The 22,056-nt window shown below is 41.1% G+C and overlaps 2 protein-coding genes across 5 annotated transcripts in view; one reads left to right on the top strand and one right to left on the bottom strand.

Annotated features, from left to right (window-relative positions):
* ogfod2 (2-oxoglutarate and iron-dependent oxygenase domain containing 2) overlaps positions 1 to 6,106 on the top strand; it is a 7,929-nt gene extending 1,823 nt beyond the window's left edge. The window contains exons 3-7 of the mRNA XM_046034331.1: positions 1,817 to 1,927; positions 2,019 to 2,118; positions 2,677 to 2,801; positions 3,212 to 3,469; positions 4,384 to 6,106. Of these exons, the coding sequence (XP_045890287.1) occupies positions 1,817 to 1,927; positions 2,019 to 2,118; positions 2,677 to 2,801; positions 3,212 to 3,469; positions 4,384 to 4,650 (861 nt within the window). The 3' untranslated portion in view covers positions 4,651 to 6,106. The remainder of the gene's footprint in view (positions 1 to 1,816; positions 1,928 to 2,018; positions 2,119 to 2,676; positions 2,802 to 3,211; positions 3,470 to 4,383) is intronic.
* Positions 5,818 to 22,056, bottom strand: part of slc4a5a (solute carrier family 4 member 5a) — a 40,190-nt gene continuing 23,951 nt past the window's right edge. For 3 of the 4 annotated variants that reach the window (XM_046034327.1, XM_046034330.1, XM_046034329.1), the window contains 11 exons: positions 21,635 to 21,696; positions 21,034 to 21,225; positions 18,561 to 18,674; positions 14,864 to 15,025; positions 14,364 to 14,542; positions 14,092 to 14,164; positions 11,461 to 11,529; positions 10,695 to 10,868; positions 10,002 to 10,181; positions 9,840 to 9,898; positions 5,818 to 6,910 (listed from right to left, as the gene is read on the bottom strand). In XM_046034327.1, the coding sequence (XP_045890283.1) occupies positions 6,745 to 6,910; positions 9,840 to 9,898; positions 10,002 to 10,181; positions 10,695 to 10,868; positions 11,461 to 11,529; positions 14,092 to 14,164; positions 14,364 to 14,542; positions 14,864 to 15,025; positions 18,561 to 18,674; positions 21,034 to 21,225; positions 21,635 to 21,696 (1,430 nt within the window). In that variant the 3' untranslated portion in view covers positions 5,818 to 6,744. The remainder of the gene's footprint in view (positions 6,911 to 9,839; positions 9,899 to 10,001; positions 10,182 to 10,694; positions 10,869 to 11,460; positions 11,530 to 14,091; positions 14,165 to 14,363; positions 14,543 to 14,863; positions 15,026 to 18,560; positions 18,675 to 21,033; positions 21,226 to 21,634; positions 21,697 to 22,056) is intronic. The other variant, XM_046034328.1, reaches the window with a different exon arrangement.

Genomic DNA, 22,056 nt, shown 5'->3' on the forward strand with positions numbered 1-22,056 from the left:
TGCAAAATTTACTTTCATCAGAGAACATAACTTTGGACCACTCAGCAGCAGTCCAGTCCTTTTTGTCTTTAGCCCAGGCGAGACGCTTCTGACGCTGTGTCTTGTTCAAGAGTGGCTTGACACAAGGAATGCGACAGCTGAAACCCATGTCTTGCATACGTCTGTGCGTGGTGGTTCTTGAAGCACTGACTCCAGCTGCAGTCTACTCTTTGTGAATCTCCCCCACATTTTTGAATGGGTTTTGTTTCACAATCCTCTCCAGGGTGCGGTTATCCCTATTGCTTGGACACTTTTTTCTACCACATCTTTTCCTCTCTATTAATGTGCTTGGACACAGAGCTCTGTGAACAGCCGGCCTCTTTAGCAATGACCTTTTGTGTCTTGCCCTCCTTGTGCAAGGTGTCAATGGTCGTCTTTTGGACAGCTGTCAAGTCAGCAGTCTTCCCCATGATTGTGTAGCCTACAGAACTAGACTGAGAGACCATTTAAAGGCCTTTGCAGGTGTTTTGAGTTAATTAGCTGATTAGAGTGTGGCACCAGGTGTCTTCAATATTGAACCTTTTCACAATATTCTAATTTTCTGAGATACTGATTTTGGGGTTTTCATTAGTTGTCAGTTATAATCATCAAAATTAAAAGGAATGAACACTTGAAATATATCAGTCTGTGTGGAATGAATGTATAATTTATACAAGTTTCACTTTTTGAATGGAATTACTGAAATAAACTTTTTGATGATATTCTAATTATATGACCAGCACCTGTATATCCCTACATGCTACATACATAAAAAGTTCAATATATCAAAAGGTGCCGAACTTTCATCAAGAATAAATATGACATATAATAATTAGCCTATTATTATTTTATATTGTACATATTTTGAGATACTATTAAAATTCTATAGATTTATTTTTAATGGTATCATGTTCATATTTTGAATGTATTTTTTACTCTCTATATTCATACTGAAAATCAAGATAAAGCTGGTGCTCCATGGGAGGATTCTGTCCTCCCTGAGCTCACCTTAGGACACCTGCATTACTGTTTGATAGGTGTACCATCCCAGTCAAACTCCCTACCATCTGTTCTTGACTGTTGCAGTACATTGTCTTTGTTTTTATTTCCTCTTACTGTGTTCATTGTACGTACCAAACACCATGGCAAACTGGCAAAACCTACTTGGTGATAAAATGATACATATTAAACATTATCAACAATAATAATACATCAATACTTTAGTATTTTAAATGACACATACAGTGGTAGCTTCCCGTGAGTCTTCAGCGGTCAGAAACCCCCCCTTCAAGGCGGATGTTTGGTCCGTACCAGAGTTCAAGTCTCGCAGCTCGCCTGTTGGCAACACGTTTGGAACCACAAATCCACCACAAAACACAGCAATCAGCTGACACAATCAGCAGTACTTGAGTTCAAATTACTATTTATAAAAAAACAAAACAAAATTAAACTGCATAATGTCATAACAACATATATCAAATGTTAAAGATAAGATAAGTTATGTGGATAAAAAGAGGGAAAACAATATTTTAAAAAATATATATCTGCCGATATATTGGAATATCAAAATCTGTATCTGTCTTAAAAATCCCATATCGGGCGGGCTCTAATTTTTACAAAAGATTTGTTAGATGCTGTCTTAGAGTTAGTAGGCCTACAGGTAAATAGATGGCCAGGAAACATTTTATCTGAAGATAATGAGATAAAGTTGTGATCATGAGAAGTTCACCTTATTCTTCTGCACTTAGCCCTGCGTCCCTACTAGACGCCGACTTACCTATATGGCTACTGGGTTTAGATTTCGCAGGAAGTGGACAGGCGAAGGCGTCTAGATGTGACGTCTGCTGAGAGAGCTGCTGCTATCAAAGAGGCGTACAAGCCTCTCCATCCTCACGTCTACCATCTGCAGGTATTTACTGCATCAGCCATTGCAGATAGTGTCATTACAATGTGTCATTAACAAACTCGCTGAGGCACACCTGCACGCCACCTCTCCTCAGGAGTCCTACCTGGCACCGAAGTTCAAGCAGATTGTTGCGTACTGTCGAAGCAGGGACAGCAGTGAAGAAGGTCTCGCGGGCTTGTTGGAGGAAGAGGCAGGTGAGCTGGAAAGTGCTTTTCCTGTTAGTGGCTTATGTCCAAATAAGAAGTATTAACTCACTTTCAATGCAAACAAGTGATCGCTGTTATTAGTACTACTTAGGTTTTTTGGATCTACTTTCTTAATGCTTTGTATCACCCAACAATGGTCTGACTGTCTGGTGACTGAAAGCTCTCGGCCACAGTCCCAGACCTGACTGAGAAGTTTTTAAATTATAGAAGTTATTAGATTGATTAGATTCAGAGTCTAAATTGTTTGAATAGTGTGATGTGGCTGATTAAAGTCAAAACATTGTCATCGTTGTCATTCAGACAAATACAATGTTTGGGAGCTAAAAACCAGTGTGAGGACAGTGTTGAAAGGGTGGCAGGCAAAGACAGATGCCAGGGATATGGAGTGGGAGACACCAGCACTAACCATCTTTCCTGTCATTTCCACCATGGTCTCATTTGTTCATATTGATTGCGCCACATGATCACAGTTAGACAACAATATATGGAGTTATGAAAATGGTACATGGAGGATCTTTTTATTTTATTCTCATCTTTCTGTTGAAGCTGTGAGGGTGTATCGCTTCCCTGTGTTTGAGAGAAGCTTCTGCGAGGAGCTGGTGGAGGAGCTGGAGCACTTTGAGCGCTCCTCAGCCCCTAAAGGAAGACCCAACACCATGAACCATTATGGGGTAATGTATGTGCTCCTACTGGCTGAAACCCCTGTAAAGCACCATTTGATCGCCGCTCCGTCATTTATATTTCATCATTTTGACATTTTGAACCCTGGTCCCACGAATCATGAAATATGTGGAAGTAGCGGTCGGGTGCATGCAGGGACTTTGATAGATTATCAAACAAAGTCAGGGAAAGTCAAGGGTCATTTCACACTAGTGTCTTTAAAAATGCATTGCTTAATGTGGTTGTGGGCCAAGATGGAGCCCTAAAACCTGAAATTCGGAAGATAGAAAATGTTGAGCCATGAAAGAGTTCTGACTTAAATATGTATAGTCACAAGAAGGTCAGGGAATTAAACATGAGGGCTGCATAATCTCTAAGTCCTTATATTCATGATATTCTTCTCATTTTCTTTCTCTCCCAGATCCTCCTGAATGAACTGGGCTTTGACGAGGACTTCATTACGCCCCTCCGTGAGCACTACCTGCATCCGCTCACCTCCCTGCTCTACCCGGACTGTGGGGGGCGCTGTCTGGACAGCCACAAGGCCTTTGTTGTTAAATATGACATGAATGAAGACCTGGACCTGAGCTACCACTACGACAACTCAGAGGTCACCCTTAATGTTTCCCTGGGCAAGGACTTCACCGAGGGCAACCTTTATTTTGGTGATATGAGACAGGTGAACATCTGGTCATAATACTATAATGCTGTTACCATTATTATTATTATTATATTATTATTACACCTACAACCACCACTTCTGCTACTTGTAGCATTGTGTAATTAAATTTAACAATGTCGGCAAACAGATTTTAAGCGGTTAGATACATAGTGTATTATTGTGCGAATAATCATTATATACAGTGGGGAGAACAAGTATTTGATACACTGCTGATTTTGCAGGTTTTCCTACTTACAAAGCATGTAGAGGTCTGTAATTTTTATAATAGGTACACTTCAACCTGCAAAATCAGCAGTGTATCAAATACTTGTTCTCCCCACTGTAGGTGTATATGCAGTAAAACAATTATGATATAAACTCGTATTTAACAATAAAAGTACACAGGATTTTTAGGGTTAGACTTAAGTTATTTCTAGTTTTAAATCCCTGTCCAAAATGTACTTGTTGAGAGGTTCGACATGAGCAAGTCTTGAAATTGTCTCATCACGGGGGTAGATATTGTGTTGTTTTCTTTAGCTTAATAATCCCATACTTTGGACACTTTGTTCTTTGTCCCTCGCTATTTTCTCTCTCTCCCTCCACTTTGCAAACAGCGGCATCATAATCACGTCGTGTTCACAGCGTAAGCGCGATGTGCGACAGTAATAAATGTCCGTACAAAACACTGTGGTGTATAGTTAAATGGATTAATCGATGCAAAGAATTTGTGTCGATGAATTTTATTAATCGATTTTATTGATTTAATTGATGAATTGTTTCAGCCCTAGTTGTCACCAAATAATGTCCTCCTGTGGTGAAACATCTCTAAGATCAGAAAAACCTGCTGATAAAACTTTATTTAAAACTTGAAATCTTTTCTGGCAGTTTAGAAATACTATAATTGAATCGCACATTAATCCCTCCCCCCACAGGTGCCTTTAAGTGAGACTGAGTGCGCAGAGGTTGAACACAGGGTGACTGAGGGCCTCCTCCACCGGGGCCAACACATGCACGGGGCCCTGCCCATTACCTCCGGCCAGCGCTGGAACCTCATCATCTGGATGAGAGGCTCACAGGAACGCAACAAACTGTGCCCCATGTGCAACAGGAGGCCGACACTGATGGAAGGGGAGGGCTTCGCTGACGGGTTCACCAAACACTCCGATGCACTGCTGAACGCCTCCTGTGTGCTGACGTGACGTGTCGCTCTGGTATCAGCCTTTAATAAAGACATTGTGTGTAGGATTTGAAATTTGCAACTTCGATGTCCCCAGGAAGTGGTTTAAAAATAAGACACCGTGGCAGGAATGCTGCAGGAATAAATGATTTTAACATGACATGGTTTAGGTTTACATGTTCTGTCAGGTGATGGGGTTGAATGGACAGATGTGCTGCAATGTGATTGTTGTAGAGTTAATCAAGACAGCGCTGGGTGACTGTAGAGAGCCATTAAATTGAATTAATTGTAATGACACATTTGACTGTATTCCAAATTGGAATGATGAATATTTATTATTTGTACTATTAATAATAGTAATGACATTATGATTGTGTTTCAGACATTCTGTGTTGTGTCCCATTTTGTGCTGTGTGTATTTATGACTTTACTGTCTCAAATATTAGTCATTAATAATATGAAACAACTCCCACTGGTCAAACCCCCTGTATTTATATACAGTATGATTGTACTGTGTGTTGTGCCAAAGATGATTTAGAGATCAATTGTGTTAAAAAAACAAAACAAATTAGGGATACACCACTCTGAGTGGATCTCTTTCATTACTACTTCCAAAAGCTAAAGTCAGGGTTTCCTCTAAGACTGAGTACCAATCTGATACCAGCGCTCTCATTCCCTAAATTTAAGGGCATTGCTGTGGCAGTCACAATGAATATAGTGGGAATACTTACAGGCACCCTGTGGAGCTTTTGACCACTGATAGCGCTATAGAACCAAGTTTTTACGAGTGTGTCCCCATTTTGTTTGTATCGTACACATGAGGCCGACAATGCTGGTTTCAGGCTATTCCACTGACCAACAGTTGGTGGCGGTTACATGCAAAGAAGTGTAGCAATGTGCGAACAAAGGCAGAGAAGAAGGCGGCTAGGAAATGTGGATGTAAACAATGCAGGGTTTAGAATATTCAAAAATTCTGCTTTGCTAATGTCTTATGAGGACGGAAATGCATTTACATGTTTCTCAGACCTCAAGGACACGCATGCGTTTTGTTGAGAAACATTAGCTTGTAGCTATCAGTGTATCTTTATTCAGAAGACATCCTGGAGTTATTTATCTGTCAATGACTGGTGATATCTTACTTTGTTCAACATTGCTGATACTTAAGCGTTCCTGTGCAAGGATTATGTGCTTACCACAGATTTGTCAGCTATGCTGTAGATTTGAAGGGGGAAAAAATCACAATGTTCAGCACAAGACAAGCCACATCATTTGGAATAATGGAATTTTAATTACATAAGTGTATCTATCAATTCATAAATATCCACCATGTTTGCATTTCTTGTCACTGTGTGTGTGTGTGTGTGTGTGTGTGTGTGTGTAGTGTTGGAAGTGAGGTGGAAAGATTTTGAGAGTAAAAACACAAATATAAACCTGTACGCTACATCTGGCATAATAAATCGTTTTCAGCAACATCAGAACATCAGGACTTTTTGGTTGTTTCTTTTTGTTCCAGGTTAATGTGCCAATATGAAGTGATGAACTGGAGGGACACAGGGAAAGGAGAGCTGGTTCTCTGGGATCAGAGGCACACTACTGCAAAGGCTAACAAACAGTAGATGGCGTGACTTTGTCAAGTAGACTTTACATCCTCATGGTAAATAGTTCTGTGGCTAAAATGGTGCTTGTTCTCTCTTCTATTATTGTACAGATGTTTTGACATTGTACTGACTTCAAGATTAGTTTGGATTTGGAGTCATTGCATTAATAGTACAATATCAATATATAGTTATGAATGTATAAAGATAAATATTTTCACATTGAATATATTATCCTATGCAGCACATACAGATAAACACTTCCTCTCTTATTATGGCTATTTACATCATACAAGTAAATACATTTAGTATTTAATATATTATTTAAAACAAAATCTGTCAAAAATGCACCAATTTAAAAGCAGCTTCTCCAACTGCATTGATTGGATCAGTCTGTTAAAGGTGTCAGTTTGGTGGTCTGTGCCACCTTGTACTGTCTGTGGGTCAGCACTGGCTGCTTGGAGTAGTTTGCCCACACCCGGTTGCACGTAGTTCTGTCAACAAGACGTCGAGTCCCAGCTTTATAACGTGGTCTCACTGCTCATGTCCCGAGGACGGTGGTGGTCGATGTCCGAGTCGTAGTCCGACTCCATCTCGATCTTGACCTGGGGCACGGGGCAGACCATGCCTCGGCCCATAGGCATGGCCGGAGACGACGGGCAGGAGATCTTCAGGTGGAGGGTGATGCTGAGGAAGGGCAAGCTCCAGTTACCATACACACCCACAGCCAAAAACATGGAGGGGCCGAGGGAGGAGGCGTGGGAGGGTGGAGGAGCTAAGCCATGTGGCACCACGACCCCAGCCAAACACTACAGCAGCTTATGTCATCGATGAACAGGAGGTGGGCTGATGAGTGAAATGAGCTGCTGTAGGTTGTCTGTGGCCACACTGCCTTACGGTCAAGTCCTGATGGGACTGGTGACTGGGAAAGGTTTCATACCATGAACATGGGAATCAGTTTGCTGTGGCCCTTTCCAAACCTTCACCCCAAGACAGACATTTGTAACCAATAGAAAGCAAAGAACAAGCCACGTTTTCTAACCTTGTCCAAAAGTATTTTTCTACCTTATGCCAAATGAACTTTGTTTTTTTTCATAAATGAAAATCAGAACCAAGAATATAGAAAGAGGAGACTGATGTAGGGCTGATGCAATAATGAACAGAGAACTTTTATATTATCCAAAAAATGTAATGTAACTAGTGATTAAAAGAGAGAGAAGAAAATGCAACACACAGTATAACTTGACTTTACAAGAATGAATTTCAGTAGTTCACAAATTAAACTACAGTTTTGTTTGGACTTTGACATCCAAAAAGATTTAGAATGTTACTTATAGAAATCAGTAATCAACCTTGCCCGTTGTGCACTTTTTAAGTCAGTACATGTTGTAACATTATTTTAATTTTTTAAATAATATTTTTATTGCTATATGTTGCCAAATAAATGTGTTTGGAAGGTTTGGTGATAGAAATGCATTAAAGGGAGGCATGAAGTTTTCAGTCAAAGTAATTTTCATTATCTAAATCCACAGTTGACAACATTGCGCAAAACAAATTCATCTTAGTCCCTAATCAGTTACTCTGTCAATTCCAAACCATGCCTCTTTTAAAGCAATGCAGACAGGAATGGCAACTTTGAAATCCTCAAAGTAAAAAAAAAAAACAACAAAAAACAGTCAAACAATGTATGTGTGGTTAAATGTTTAGCAAAATGAGCAAAGGTTACCAGAAATAGCCTCATCAGCTGCCCTTTCAATGCAAACATTTCCATCAAAACTGCTACGGCTCTAGGTGAGGATAGTTCAGAGAGCAAAAAGCTAAGGTCAGGCTACATTTCACATGCAGGTGTGAGCATCACAGACGGATTTACTAAAGAGATTCAGCACATGGAGGAAAAAGAAACAACCAAAACAATGATGCTTGTTGCATGTGGATACTTATCCAGTGACATCCAGTTATGCAGGCCAACAATAAATCCCCTATATCCCCTAGATATACAACATACATACCGCACATTATTTTTATTCATCTATTTAAATTCCACATGTGTTCTAAATCTAAAATTACCAATGGCTTTGAGGCACAGAGCAGACTACACAGCATGCATTTCAGGTCATCACCCTTCACCTCACAGTCACAGCCTTTCAGAATATTTCAAAGCTAACAACACACATCAGTGAAGAATTTCAATAAGCTGGGTTGTGTGTACAAAGGGCAGCGCGGTGCACATACTGTGATACATTTTGCACATGACACAGGAAGAGTAGCAGCAGGATTATACAGTAATAACATTACAATGGTCTGCATTGCCTTAAAGTGCATGGAGAAGAGACTGAGCCCAGAAACTGGGCTATGAGGACAATGTTACGTGTAAATAATCTGTCTGCAATTGTGGACGAACATGTCCGCCCACAAAAGTGACCATGTGTACGCTGTATAATAGTTTGGTTTGTTTGTTTTTCATGGGGGAAACAATTAGAAGCACCATTATATAATGCAATGCAACACCATGACAAAATAACTATTTAAGGTGTTTGATAAGCCGTTTAATTAAGATAATTAAGAGTTTTGTCCATATTTTTAAAGAGCCAGTTCACCTGAAAAAAAACATAATTCCAATTTACCTGTCGTAGTATGTAGCCATGCAGAAAGTTTGAGTTTTAGTTGCCAAGGATTTTAATATAAGTCTAAAAAATGTCTGCTGTTACCTCATTCAAGTGGAGTTTCCGGTGCTCACATCATAGAAAAAAAAAATCAGCAGCATTGTGTTCACCCAGAAACAATGTTATTCTGGAGAATCCACAGACCTTACTGTGGCCAGTTTTCATTGGAACCTATCAAAGAAATAGTCCCAGTGAAGATTGCTGTATGTGTTCTGTAATTTACAGAATATAGTATAACAGGTAGGGACAATGTTTCTGGAAAGACCTGCTGCAAATCTTCTTTTCCTTTTTTTTTTTTGCTGAGAGCACCACAAACATAATCCCATCATCTCCACTATGTTGGGGTGGATGCAGCAAACTCAGAGGCAGATGTCTCCAAACCTGAAGCCTGCAAGCTACTTTAGCCATCAATGCTCTGCTTACTCGCCTGAAAGCAATGCTGACACTTGCTTGTTGTGGCATTTCATAAGCCCCACCACAACCCAAGCATCGCCCTGCAGACTCTACAGTCGCAGGTCTACAGTCCCCACTCCCTGCTTGGTCATTCTCTCGTGGGGAGTGATGGAGTCAGAGCACAGATGCTAAATATCTATACCTATTCTACATTCTCCTAATATTCTATCCCACAGTAGTTGGTTGACTGAGATACAACTAAAAGTATATCAAATTTTGAAGTATTACTAGAAGTATGAGAGAAAATATATTTAGTTTTAGTAATTTTTGTGAACTGGCTTTTTAATTTCGGCACATTTACTGTGTATGACAATTTTTTTCCCACAATAGGATCTGTCTGTGTCTGTGTAATAGAGAAAGTGTGAGTGTGTGGGTGTGTGTGTGCATGTTAATGGGCACTGTGTGTGGCATTGGGCTCACAATAAGCACCCCACTGAGACTGTGCAACATCAGGATAGACGAGGTCTTTGTAGGGGATGTGCAGTTTGAGGACACAGTACCTGCGATCCAAGTCTGACTCTGAGCTGGGTGAGTGGTTGGAGTAGGCGTGGCACTTGTCCTGCAAGCCAACACAGACATTAACAATACAGACACAGAGCATCAGGCACTCATGTCATGATCCATCATTCCTGCAGAGGGCAGTAGAAGCTCGAGTTTCTCACCTCGTCCTCGCTGTCGTCTGATTTGGGTTTCTTTTTCTCTTTCTCCTTTTCCTTCCCCTTCTTCTTATCTTCGTCCTTCTTCTTCTTCTCTTTCTCAGGCAGGAGGTCGTCCAGCCAGGCCAGGTCGTGCTGGGAGAAGACCATGTCCAGCATCTTTCGGACAACCATCAGACCCAGGATCTGAAGGGTTAGACACAGAGATTACACAGGCCTCGTGTAAACTCCCATTAATATTCATCTCATTTCAGAGTTGTGGTCTGAATGTGATTTAGCTGGATGGCATTTGTAAATGACATTAACATGAATCACTGGTGTATATATAGTGAAATCAGATCACTTCCTCTCTTAACATTTACACTCTTTAAAATTGATCTTAAACCTCTGTCATGTTTCTTTACATTTACTAACAATCATTTTTAATATGGATATTTCATTTGAAAATGCTGGTTCGATCTCTTCTATAATTTCTATATGCAGACATTGTTTTAGCTGCAGCACATCTCTGACCCCCTCTGGAGCATCTTCAAAGCATCCTGGATTAAAACTTGATTTCATGTGTTTTGCTACCAAATGATATGAAAAATATCTGATCATACAGGATGCATGTAAAACCCTTGTACTAAAAGAGTTCAAACAGCAACAAAATACAGAGATTCATCAAAAGCTGCGTTGCAAATGTATTTTGTCACATACCATAACAGGGAAGACGATTGCCAGGAAGGTGGATTTGAGGATCCAGAGCACACCCAGACATATGATCTGGACCAGTGTGAACAGGTGTACCTTCCTCAGAGGAACATGGCGAAGGTAGGAGTAGTCGGGCTGGTGCTTGGACGGCATCATGTACAACTTAATCCTGTCCCAGAACTGTGGAGGACGATGAGACAAGGGAGCAAATAGAAGAGCATTGCTAAAGGTCTGAAGGGCACAGGCCAATTACATGCTGACCTCTATGACTGATTAATTCCAAAAGCATTTGGGGGGATCTGTATGTATCACAGCTCAGCTTGCCTGTGCAGTGAGTTGGAGTAAAGTTACTGAGGAGCACCTGCTCTGGCACAAACTCACCCAGCCCTAAGCTATAGGTTCAAAAATCATCTAAATCTGTTATTCTAGATACTGGTTATTATAATGAGACACCTGGCTATCAGAAACATACACTGACAAATATAGTCCAGCCACCCACAGGTGTATATATTCAGCCCAGGATTTGGTATCCCAGGTATGTGTTGTTTTTACATTCCACCTTATTTTGCACACAATATTTGGGAGCTTATAACAAATCCCCCAGTTTTTTTTTTTTTTCCATTGGTCTCTGAGGTCTGTAAGGACACAACAGATCGCACCTGCCTGCCTACTTGTTTGTTTGCTTGGCTGCTTTAAATAAGCCTGGAATCAGAAATGCAATAAGTAATGTCTAGCCATAATAACTATGATAAACAGCTGGCACACAGCATACCTGTATTCCACTGAGGGAAGCTACGCCCATGTAGAGGAAGACACCGTACAACACAGGCATGGGGATGAACTGCAAGCAGCAGGAAGGGCCAGAAAACATGATTGTTACAGTCAGAGTTTAGACAGTAAGTAACATAGCAACATGTTTGTAGATTGCCAACACTACAGGCTGTAATGTCTCTGTGAAGCCCCAAAGTCTTGAATATAAATAATCCAATGAATGAATTGTGTGACATGTAGGCTACATGAAGCAATACATTTGGAAACAATTTAAGAGGGAAATAAACTCAACTCTCATAATAAAATAATTCACCACTCTCATTTTCATAATAACTTTATATTTATAAATATTATTGGAGTTCATTTTTCATTTCATCATTTCATTTTGTTATTTCAAAAGTCAGTTTTTATGTCATGATGGCATTTTTCCCAATGGCACTCTCATTTCATGTCACATTTTATTTCATAATGTCACATTTTCCTCTAAAACTAGCAAGCTCAACAAACGCTACTAGCAACAAAGTTTGCGAAGCTATGCAAAGCTATGCCCAACTGCTTGCATGTTTTTCCTCTCCAAGACGGATACACACATTGAACGAGGAGAGGACATGCCTTAAAAGTGGGCTGGAGCTACATTATATGCTGTGTTACTGTCTCTGAGACATTTTTAAGATATGGGTCTGCTGTCAGGACACCACATTCGCGCAGCAGTAATGCATGCATAATTGCACAGAGACCTACTGTCTCAGGCTCAGGGGCAAATATGGCACCTCCACCCAGGATCTGTGGGCCTGGCCCCTGAAAGGATGAAACTGATGGACATAGGATTGCCCTTCAATGTTATTGACACAATACAAAGTGTCAGCATCAGCACAGGGGCTGTATGTGCTTAGGGAAAATAGATTTCCGGTTATCTCTGCATGCCGTGTGGGATGTAAGGGATAATGCCCTGGCTCTCATCCTCTGGTTGTATGTTTTATGAGGGGCATACTGCGTAAGAGACCAATGCGCAAAACTAGGGTCCCTCTGTGGGAACTGGCTCTGGTTTTAGAAGCTCTAGATCATGCGCTTTTTCAAACCAGTCTATATCGATATGCTCTCGTATAAGAAGGTCTAATTATTGGCCCTATGTTCAGTGAAACACATGGGGATATACAGTACATACACATACATGTTGGTGTTAGTGATGCTGCCCCCTAATCCTGCATACATGCCTAAAGAGCCTGCCTTGTCATAAAGTATCATCTTTTGAACTGATCTTTTTCACCACCTGCACAACTTATGCCCAGTGCAGGTGTTGCGTTCGGAATTGATCGAACGCAAGAGGTACAAACAATGGACCAGCTTTTTGTCTGGTTAACCAACCCTGTTAAAGGGAAGGTACTTTCCAAAGAACACCTTTCTCATTAGGGTGTAGAGGCGATTTTGGGTGCTTATCCCGGTAAAGGCACACATATGGGGTCCTCTACAAGGAGCATGGCCCTTGGGTTCTTTTTAAAGGTGTAATGGTGGAGGATGTCTGTTCTGCTGCGAGCTGGGCTTCTCAATACACATTCATGAAATTTTATTGCCTGGACGTGACAGCCCAGGATGTCACTCAGGCTTCTCTCAGCAAGAGAGTAATGTAGCCGACATCACTCTTACTGAAGGTATATCCCCATACAGATGTGTTGAGTACTGAGTGTACTGAAAGAAAGGGAACTCAGGGTTATGCATTTGACTAATGTTCCCTGGGGGAGGAAACCGAGGTACAACACAGGTCAGCCCCTCACCCCTTTCAACTCGGTGAAAAGCAGTTTAGATTGAGCACAGACTGTGCAGGGTCTTTTGTAGCCACACCTTCTCCTGCCTGTGACGGTCTCATTTTTGTCTTTCTCTGTGAGCATCTTTCGATTAAAAAATCTCACATGACAACCTAGATTGTTAGCTGGATAGGTAGGTAGCACATGCAGCGTTGTTGAGCTTAATAAATAAGAGGTTAGTTACTTTGTTTGTGTAAAGTATTTATTTACACCCTCTAGTTGGTTGATTCAGAGTTACTTGGAATTGTTGTTGCTATAGCAATTGTTGAGCTTACTTGTTTAAGAGAAGTGGGGAGCAGTCAGAAAATGACTGTTGGGAAATGTGACATGAAATAAAAGGTGGCATTGGGGAAAATAAAAACAGACTTAGAGAATAAAGAAATCATATTTTATTGTAATAAGTTTCATTTGAATAATTCCTTAAATAATTTTGCAATTTGTTTGTTCATATATATATTTTACCTATTCAGATTATAGATTTTTTTTAACAATGTCTCATTTATTTATTTAATATTGAACATTTTGAGGTTCCATAATGATGCAGTGAACATAATAATGTAGAGGATCAACTTGACCACTGGTAGAAGCTCATAAGAAAAACGACCACAAATATGAACAAAAGTCAGGTATGGACTACTGTCAGGAGAGCATGTGTTCAGATTTTAATCCTGTCAGTCTAAAGCAGTAAGTGACCTGAATTTAGAGGGCTTTGATCTCTATTACAAGGATAGCAAACAGCACACACAACAAGGCCATGTATTGTTCATGCTGGAAAAAAAAAACCCAAAACAGAACAAACACATGTGATTCATTCACAGTGTCCTTCATACCTTAAGTACTGGAGCAAGGAAGATGGAGACTCCAGTGAGAGCAAACACCAAAATGCCTGTCAGTCTTTGTTCTCTGTATATTGGACATTGATGAAATATACACAGGAGACTGTCAAGTCAATTTCACACGGCTTCTCTGTATTTCAACTACAAATGACCTAGCAAAATGTTTCTCTCACACTGTGGCATTGCCAGTGGCAGCCTGAAGGGATTTGGTTACAGTTTTGATTTTTATCTCTATGTTGTGTGATTTTATTTTACTGTGGACCAACCTGACCCCGAGGAACTGAGGCTGCTCTCCGGGAGCGCTCGACTCACTCTCCATTTTCAGAGAGTCAATGTGGGCGATGGAGATGACAGTGGCAGCAACGTACCAGGGCAGGCCCATGAAGGAGCAGGCGGCCATCAGGACGCCCACCCAGAACAGATCCAGGTGGTAGCCACAGCCTTTCTGCCAGGGAAACCAGACACACATCATTTAAAAAAAACACCTCTTGAGAATGGGATGATGATATGATAAAAATACAATTTAAAACAACGCTCAAATGCTTGTGTTATGCCTAATTCTGAATTAAAGCTAGGGCAGGCAACATTGGAGAACTAGCAAGTGGCAGCTACACTTTGAAAGTATCCTGCTGAAAAAATCCCTTCAGACCTCCCACCAAAGCCACTCCCCCAAAAGAAATTTCCATGCGCAACAGAGTGTGTGCAGGTGGGTAGGTCAGCCAGCCAATCATTTCATTCAGACTGAATATAGCAGTAGCACACCTACCTTAAGTTTGTTCTCCTTGCGGTTAACAATGACGGCGCTGATCTGCTGGTCCATGAAGATGAGGATGGTGACCAGGAGGGCGGGGACAAAGCTGGCCAGATAAATCCACCAAGGGTTCTTACCAAATGGCATCACCAGCCAGCCACGATCCGGCCGAGTTGGCTAGAGGGAGATGAGTAGCCACTTTATTTCCACAACAGAGCAGTTCATCTCCAAAGTGGTACATGAGGTTAGATAAGATGGCGCCGCAGACGGCTGCCTCTGGATTACGCTCTGTAGTGCTTTTTTTGTGTTTTCTGCAGTCCCTCTGGTAACATTTACCAGAGAAGAGCTCTTAAATATTGGACTTTGAAGGGGTTTTCGCACTCCGCTTCCTTCTGTCCACCTGGCGAATGTCCGCTCTTTGGCCAACAAAATGGATGAACTGCTGCGCCTCAACAGAACTAACTTGGACTTCTGCAGATCTGCCACAGTCTGTTTTACCAAATCCTGGCTCACCACACACATCCTGAGCAGCACACTTCACCCACCGGGATTTAATCTCTTCCGTGCGGATCGCGTAACAGAGCTCATGGGAAACACAAGTGGAGGCGGACTCTGTTTCTACATAAACGAAGGTTGGTGCACAGATGTCACAGTGTTGAAGAAATAATGCAGGCCTCACTTAGAGACATTATTCATGAACGCAGGGGTTTGTCCTCGTTTGTCCTGGTGGAGAAAAAACATCCAGACTCCCTGCTCATTGTTCTCGGGGACTTCAACACAGCAAACCTCAGTCATGACCTCTCAAAATAAAGACAGCATATTAAGTGTCCCACAAGGGACACTAACACACTGGACCACTGCTACACAACATTAAAAGACGCCTATTGCTCTGTCCCCTGTGCAGCCTTAGGACTCTCTGATCACTGTCTGGTTCATCTTATTCCAACTTACCGGCAGCGACTGAAATCTGCTAAACCTGTTGTAAAGTGTGTGAAAAGATGGACCAATGAAGCTGGATTTACAGGCCTGCTTTGACTGCACTGACTGGAATGTTTCTGAGTCTACAGCCACTGACCTGGACGAACTTACTGACACTGTGACATCCAACATCAGTTTTTGTGAGGACATGTGTGTGCAGACTAAAACCTTCCGCACATACAACAACCAAAAACCGTGGTTCACAGCGAAACTCAAGCACCAAAAAGAGGAGCACTTCAGAAGTGGAAACGGAGTCCTGTATAACCAGGCAAGGAACACACTGACTAAAGAGATTAAAGCAGCAAAGAGGAGCTAAAAACTCTCCATCCCTGGACTAAATCACTACAGGCTGGTCGCCCTGACATCTGTAGTCATGAAGTCCTTTGAAAGACTGGTGTTGGCCAACCTGAAGGACATTACAGTCCCCTTGCTGGACCCCCTGCAGTTTGCCTACAGGGCTAACAGGTCAGTGAATGATGCAGTCAACTTGGGACTGCTTTACATCCTGCAACACCTCGATTCTCCAGGTATGCAAGGATCCTGTGGACTTCAGCTCGGCGTTTAGCGCCAAACTCACCCAGCTCACTGTGCCAGCCTCCACCTGTCAGTGGATCACAAACTTCCTGACTGACAGGAGTCAGCAGGTGAGACTGGGGAACATTGCATCCAGCACCTGGACTATTAGCACCAGCGCCCCCCAGGAGTGTGTGCTCCCCACTGCTCTTCTCCCTCTACACCAATGACTGCACCTCAGAAGACCCATCCTTCAAAGTTTGCTAATGACACAACGGTCATTGGCCTCATCCGGGACGGTGACGAATCAGCCTACAGACGGGAGGTTGATCAGCTGGCTCTCTGGTGCGGCCAGAACAACCTGGAGCTTAACACGCTCAAAACTGTGGAGATGATCATGGACTTCAGGAGGAGCCCCCCCACTCTGCCCCCCATCACCATTCTAAATAACATCCTTCAGGTTTCTGGGATGCACTATATTCCAGGACTTAAAGTGGGAGCCCAACACGGACACAATCATCAAGAAGGCCCAACAGAGGATGTACTTCCTACGCCAGCTCAGGAAGCTCAACCTGCCTAAGGAGCTGCTGATCCACTTCTACACAGCCATCATCCAGTCTGTCCTCTGCACGTCCATCACTGTCTGGTTTGGATCTGCCACCAAAAAGGACAGGAGCAGACTACAACGGACAGTCAGGACTGCAGAAAAGATTATCGGTGCCAACCTGCCCTCCTTTCAGGACTTATACATTTCCAGAGTCAGGAAACGGGCAGGAAACATCACTGCAGATCCATCTCACACCAGACACAACCTGTTCCACCTTCTCCCCTCTGGTAGGCGCTACAGAGCACTGTACGCTAGAGTCTCGACTGAAAACTAAAGGGGACAGAGCATTTGCTGTCAGGGCCCCGAGACTCTGGAACAGCCTGCCCGAGGAAATCAGGTCGGCTGAGTCAGTGAACACTTTTAAGTCCCTTCTTAAAACATACTTTTATAGGAGAGCTTTTCCCGATCTTATTTGACTTTATTTTATCCCTTTTATTTTATTGTATTTTACTAATTTTATATTTATCTTAAACGTGTATTTTAGTCTTTTCATTGTTTTCATGCTTTTATCTTGTATTGTTTTTGTATTATTGTCTCTTGGGTATTATTATCTTTACACTTGTTAAGGAACTTTGTAACTTGTTTTGGAAAAGTGCTCTACAAATAAAGATTATTATTATTATTATTATTAAGCTAATACCAACAGACTCAGGAACAGTTTCTTCCACAAGCCATCACTCTGAGGAACAGCTGATTTCTGACTCACTGTGTCAGGAACAACTCCTGTGCAATAACCTAGTAACTCTGCTTCAAATCATTTATTTATCATTCTCTCGTTCTCTATTTCAGAGCTGTTCATACTGTATATTATATATATACACTGTATAGCAAATGCATGTATGTGTATGTGCACCTGTATATCTCTTCCACCTCAGACTTGTACATAATAATAATAATATTAATAATAATAATGATAATTTACTCCTGCGTCCTTTGCACTCTGCTCATTGCACTATTGTCTTTTTTTTAAATTGGTTTTGTTTATAGTGTGTATATGTGTGTTCTCTATACTGAAGCCTGTGTCCGATTTTATTATTGAATTATTGTATAGTAAGCACATCGTGAGCAATGTATAATCCTGAGACAAATTCCTTGTATGTGTACAGATACCTGGCAATAAAGCTGATTCTGATTCTGAACATTTTAGACAGAATAAGATAATTACAAGACATTTTCAGTCAGTATCTATCTAAAATTATCTATATTGTATCTATATAAACTAATTGTTCAACATTTTTCGGAAATACTTATTTGAGAAGATCAACACTCTCACATCTGTCCATTAAGTAGATGCTACAGTCAGGAAGCAGATAACAGTTACAGCTGCACTCTCTTCCAAGTATTAAAAAAAAAAAATCTGCCTACCAGCACAACATTCAGTTGCCACTTTATTAGGTACACCTGTAAAAATCTAATGCACTCTAATACAACGACACAGATTCTACCTTTACAAAGATGATAATGTTCAGTTTTTATTGACACTGTCAGATAGGTTTTCATTTCATATGACGACCACTACTTCAATAAGTACTGTGCTGCAAAAACTTTGTAAGAGCAGCTAATTTGTGATATAGTTCACTTATTTTGAAAGAGTTTGAAAATGACTTGCTGTACCTTAAATTCTGTGGGGACGATCAGCTTTGGGGTTTTGAGTCCAATCAACATATCAAGCCCAACGAACGTCATGATGGACATGAAGATAGAGAAGTCACTGATGAGTTTCCTCAACTGGAGCCACAGATGGTGAGAAACAAAAATGAGAAAAATAGGATAGTAAAAATGTATTTGCAGAACTAGAAGCAGTGACAAAATGTGGAAAACACTGAGCTGTGTACTTCTACTCAATTAACATTTGTAAATTGATGTGACTTTGTACAGTTATAACATACTGAAAAAACAATAAAAACTAAAGTCAAAGAAAAACAGAAAATGCTGCGATGTTATGTTTGGCATGGCAATCAAGCTTCGCTTGACTCAAAATATCATCCTTGTGTCTGGAAAAAGAAGGGATCCGTTTCTTTTGTCTGTTTGACTATCTACTTCCTTTTAGAGAGCACACACATGACAGATGTGAGCAGTGCCGTGTTGTTACCATGGGGGTTGTACCAACACAGCTATTCTATCAACAACGTGTCACTGCTGCAAAAAATTACAATAATTATCATTATATATTTATTTTACCGGCAAGTTCATTAAGAACAGATTCTTATTTACAATAACTTTCCTGTAGGAAATGGGAACAAGGATTAAATAAAAAACATAACATAAACAACAGACAGAAGACACAGGACAACATCACAGAACCAAAAACAAACCAGGTACAGAGACCCCAAGAAACCAAATGAAAAGAATAAAAGCAAATTAAGTGGGCCACCTGCCTGAGTCACACATTTTGGTGATTATCTGCTGGCCATTATGGGACGGATTTACTAACAAACGGAATAAAGAGTACTAAATTGCGTATGCATTCTAAAATATTGCACGTGTAATTGTAGAACCTGTTAGGGGTGATTAACTAAGAGTTATTGCGTAAGTGACAACAGGTGCAAACACAATGGAGGTGGCACTATAAATGAGGGTTTCACGTGTTTTGATGGTTTCCGCCATGGAGAGTCGGGAGGGAAAGCAGTCACTGCGTAAAAACCTTGGTTTGTTTCATTCAGTATGTCCAGAGTATGTGGAAATCGTATGTACCTGCCCATCCTGCCTGAGATTGCACTACTGCACTTTTGAAAGACATCATTCTCTGTGTACACCGTTAGTATGTGTTCACTATTTGCATTTAAATTCATCTGAAAGGTGCCTTGTGGAGTTTTTGACCACTAATGGTGCTATGGAACAATGTTTTTACAAACGAGTCCCTGTTTTGTTTGTTCCGTGCACAACCACAAGGATGCACATGCTCACAGGCAACTACGTGTTCCTGCTATTCCACTGATCAATAGTTGGTTGCAGTAATGGCAAAGACGCACAGCAATGCACCAACAAAGGCAGTGAACAAGAAGCAGCAAGCTAGAGAACCTGGATTAAAAAAAATTCAAAATGCTGTTGCAAATGTTTTATAAGGAAGTAAATGCAGTCAACATGTTTGGTAACGTGAAGGATACGCACAGTTAGCATCATGCAGGACCCACCTCTACCACCACTGTCTAAAAGCTGTTGCTACAGTCAACTAACACTAAAATAAAAAACTAAAATACACTTCATCCTACATTAATATCATGTTTATGTCATCATCATGACTTGCTAATTTACTGATAAATTTCATAATGTTGATCCTTTTCTTTTAATTTTTGCTTTCACTGGCATAGTTTGGCATGGCAGCTCATGCACTTCAGTGGTGGTTAGAACAATTCTCTCACTCTGACAGCTGCCTCGGGGTCTTTATGCTGGTCGCTTGACAAGGGGACATCCTGCGGTATAACACCTGACAGTCTAACATCACCAGCTGCATAATACTCTCTTGTTTATTTCTGTGGCTGTCACAACACCTTGGCCTCCAATCTATGAACTGCTTTGCTTTAGTGTCTGACTTCATGTCAAACCATTTGCTCTTTATTTCTGTCACAGTACAGCTCTAACAGCACATCACTGGCAGCTGTAGTCATATTTTCTCATTGTTTTGGATCCCCAAATGTCACGAGTGATTGCCAAATGTGTTATCATTTCATCTGCTGATTTTTAACAGCAGGACCTCTGTGGTCTCTTTTTACTATTTGGTAACATTTTTGTGAATAAAACTTGCCCACAAATGGAGAAGAACATTTAAGATTTCATCCTGACTTGTTCCACTGCAGTTGCAGCTGAAATTAAGTTATTTTTAACACAACAGCATTAGGCCACGTTCTACAGCCAATCTCACCTCAGTGAAATTTAACATTAGAATACCAAAAAGTTCTTGCATGAGGCCCAGTTTGTTTTGGTGAGAAACACTGAATGTAATCATTGCTTTATTTTGCTTACAAGAAGGCCCCATGGGAGAATCTTTTATTTGAACGAGATTTTAACTCAATCTGCAAGTATTGTGAGAACTTTGTTTTGTTAATTTAAAAAGATCCATAGATAGATCGACAGATAGTTTAGTCACCTTAGTAGGGAAGTAGCGGCTGAACTTGAACTTCTTGAGGGTGACGGTCATGGAGTAGGTGCCAAAGAAGAGGATGAAGGACATGAGGGCCAGATCGGGGACGTACTTGCAGGACTTTCCCACCAGAGAGCCTCCGTACTGCACACACTCCTTCTTGCTGAGCTGGCTCCAGTCCAGAGCTGTCACATTCAACTGGGATGGTGGGTGGCGGTGGTGGGGAGACAGGAGCGGATGAAGAAGAGTCAAGTGTTTTGACAAAGACGTATAGGAAAATGTAAACACAGACAGAGTGAAAATTTGTCGTCACAGATGTGAAGTTATAATCCATGGAGGAGAGTGAGAGAGGATGATGGGATAGATGGTGAGAAACAAACAAGGGACAGAAAGAGGAGAGCAAAGTGACTTCATTGTCAGACTCAGTTGAAGCCTGGGTTGGTTGTAAACAAACCATTTTACTCTTTTCTAACAATGTTGTCATTTGGGCTTCCAAAAATCCCTGTAATTGATTCTGGGAAGAGCTGACCCTGTAAGCCTTTATCCTAAAATACAATGCGCCAAAATAGAGGCAAAAAATGAAAATTGAATGAAAACAAGCACTTACCCCAGAGACACTAGAGCTGTTATCTGGCATTGGAACTAAACCATTGAAGATCATTTCAGCCACTGTTTATGAATGGGAGAGAGACAGGGAGAGACAGCGACGTAATGAGACAGAAAATGAAGGGGGTGGGAGGAAAACAAAAGGGAAAGAAAAACAAATGCAAAATATAATGAGAATCCAGCTGCTGGACATTGAAGTGAGCACACCGAGGCCCGTGCGGACAAACAAAGAGGTACTCACTTGCAAGAGATGGCAGCCAAATTGTGTGTGCATGGCGAAAACAAACAAGAGACAAATCAGTTACAGAAACCAATGTCTATAGAAATGACTGTAAACCACTGCCAATGTTTAAATTAGTTAACAGATTAGTGAACATCTGGGAATGTGTAGGATGTAGGAATCTAATTAACATTTGATTTTCA

Source organism: Micropterus dolomieu, linkage group LG21, assembly GCF_021292245.1.
Source record: "Micropterus dolomieu isolate WLL.071019.BEF.003 ecotype Adirondacks linkage group LG21, ASM2129224v1, whole genome shotgun sequence".
In the NCBI taxonomy this organism is placed as follows: Eukaryota; Metazoa; Chordata; class Actinopteri; order Centrarchiformes; family Centrarchidae; genus Micropterus; species Micropterus dolomieu.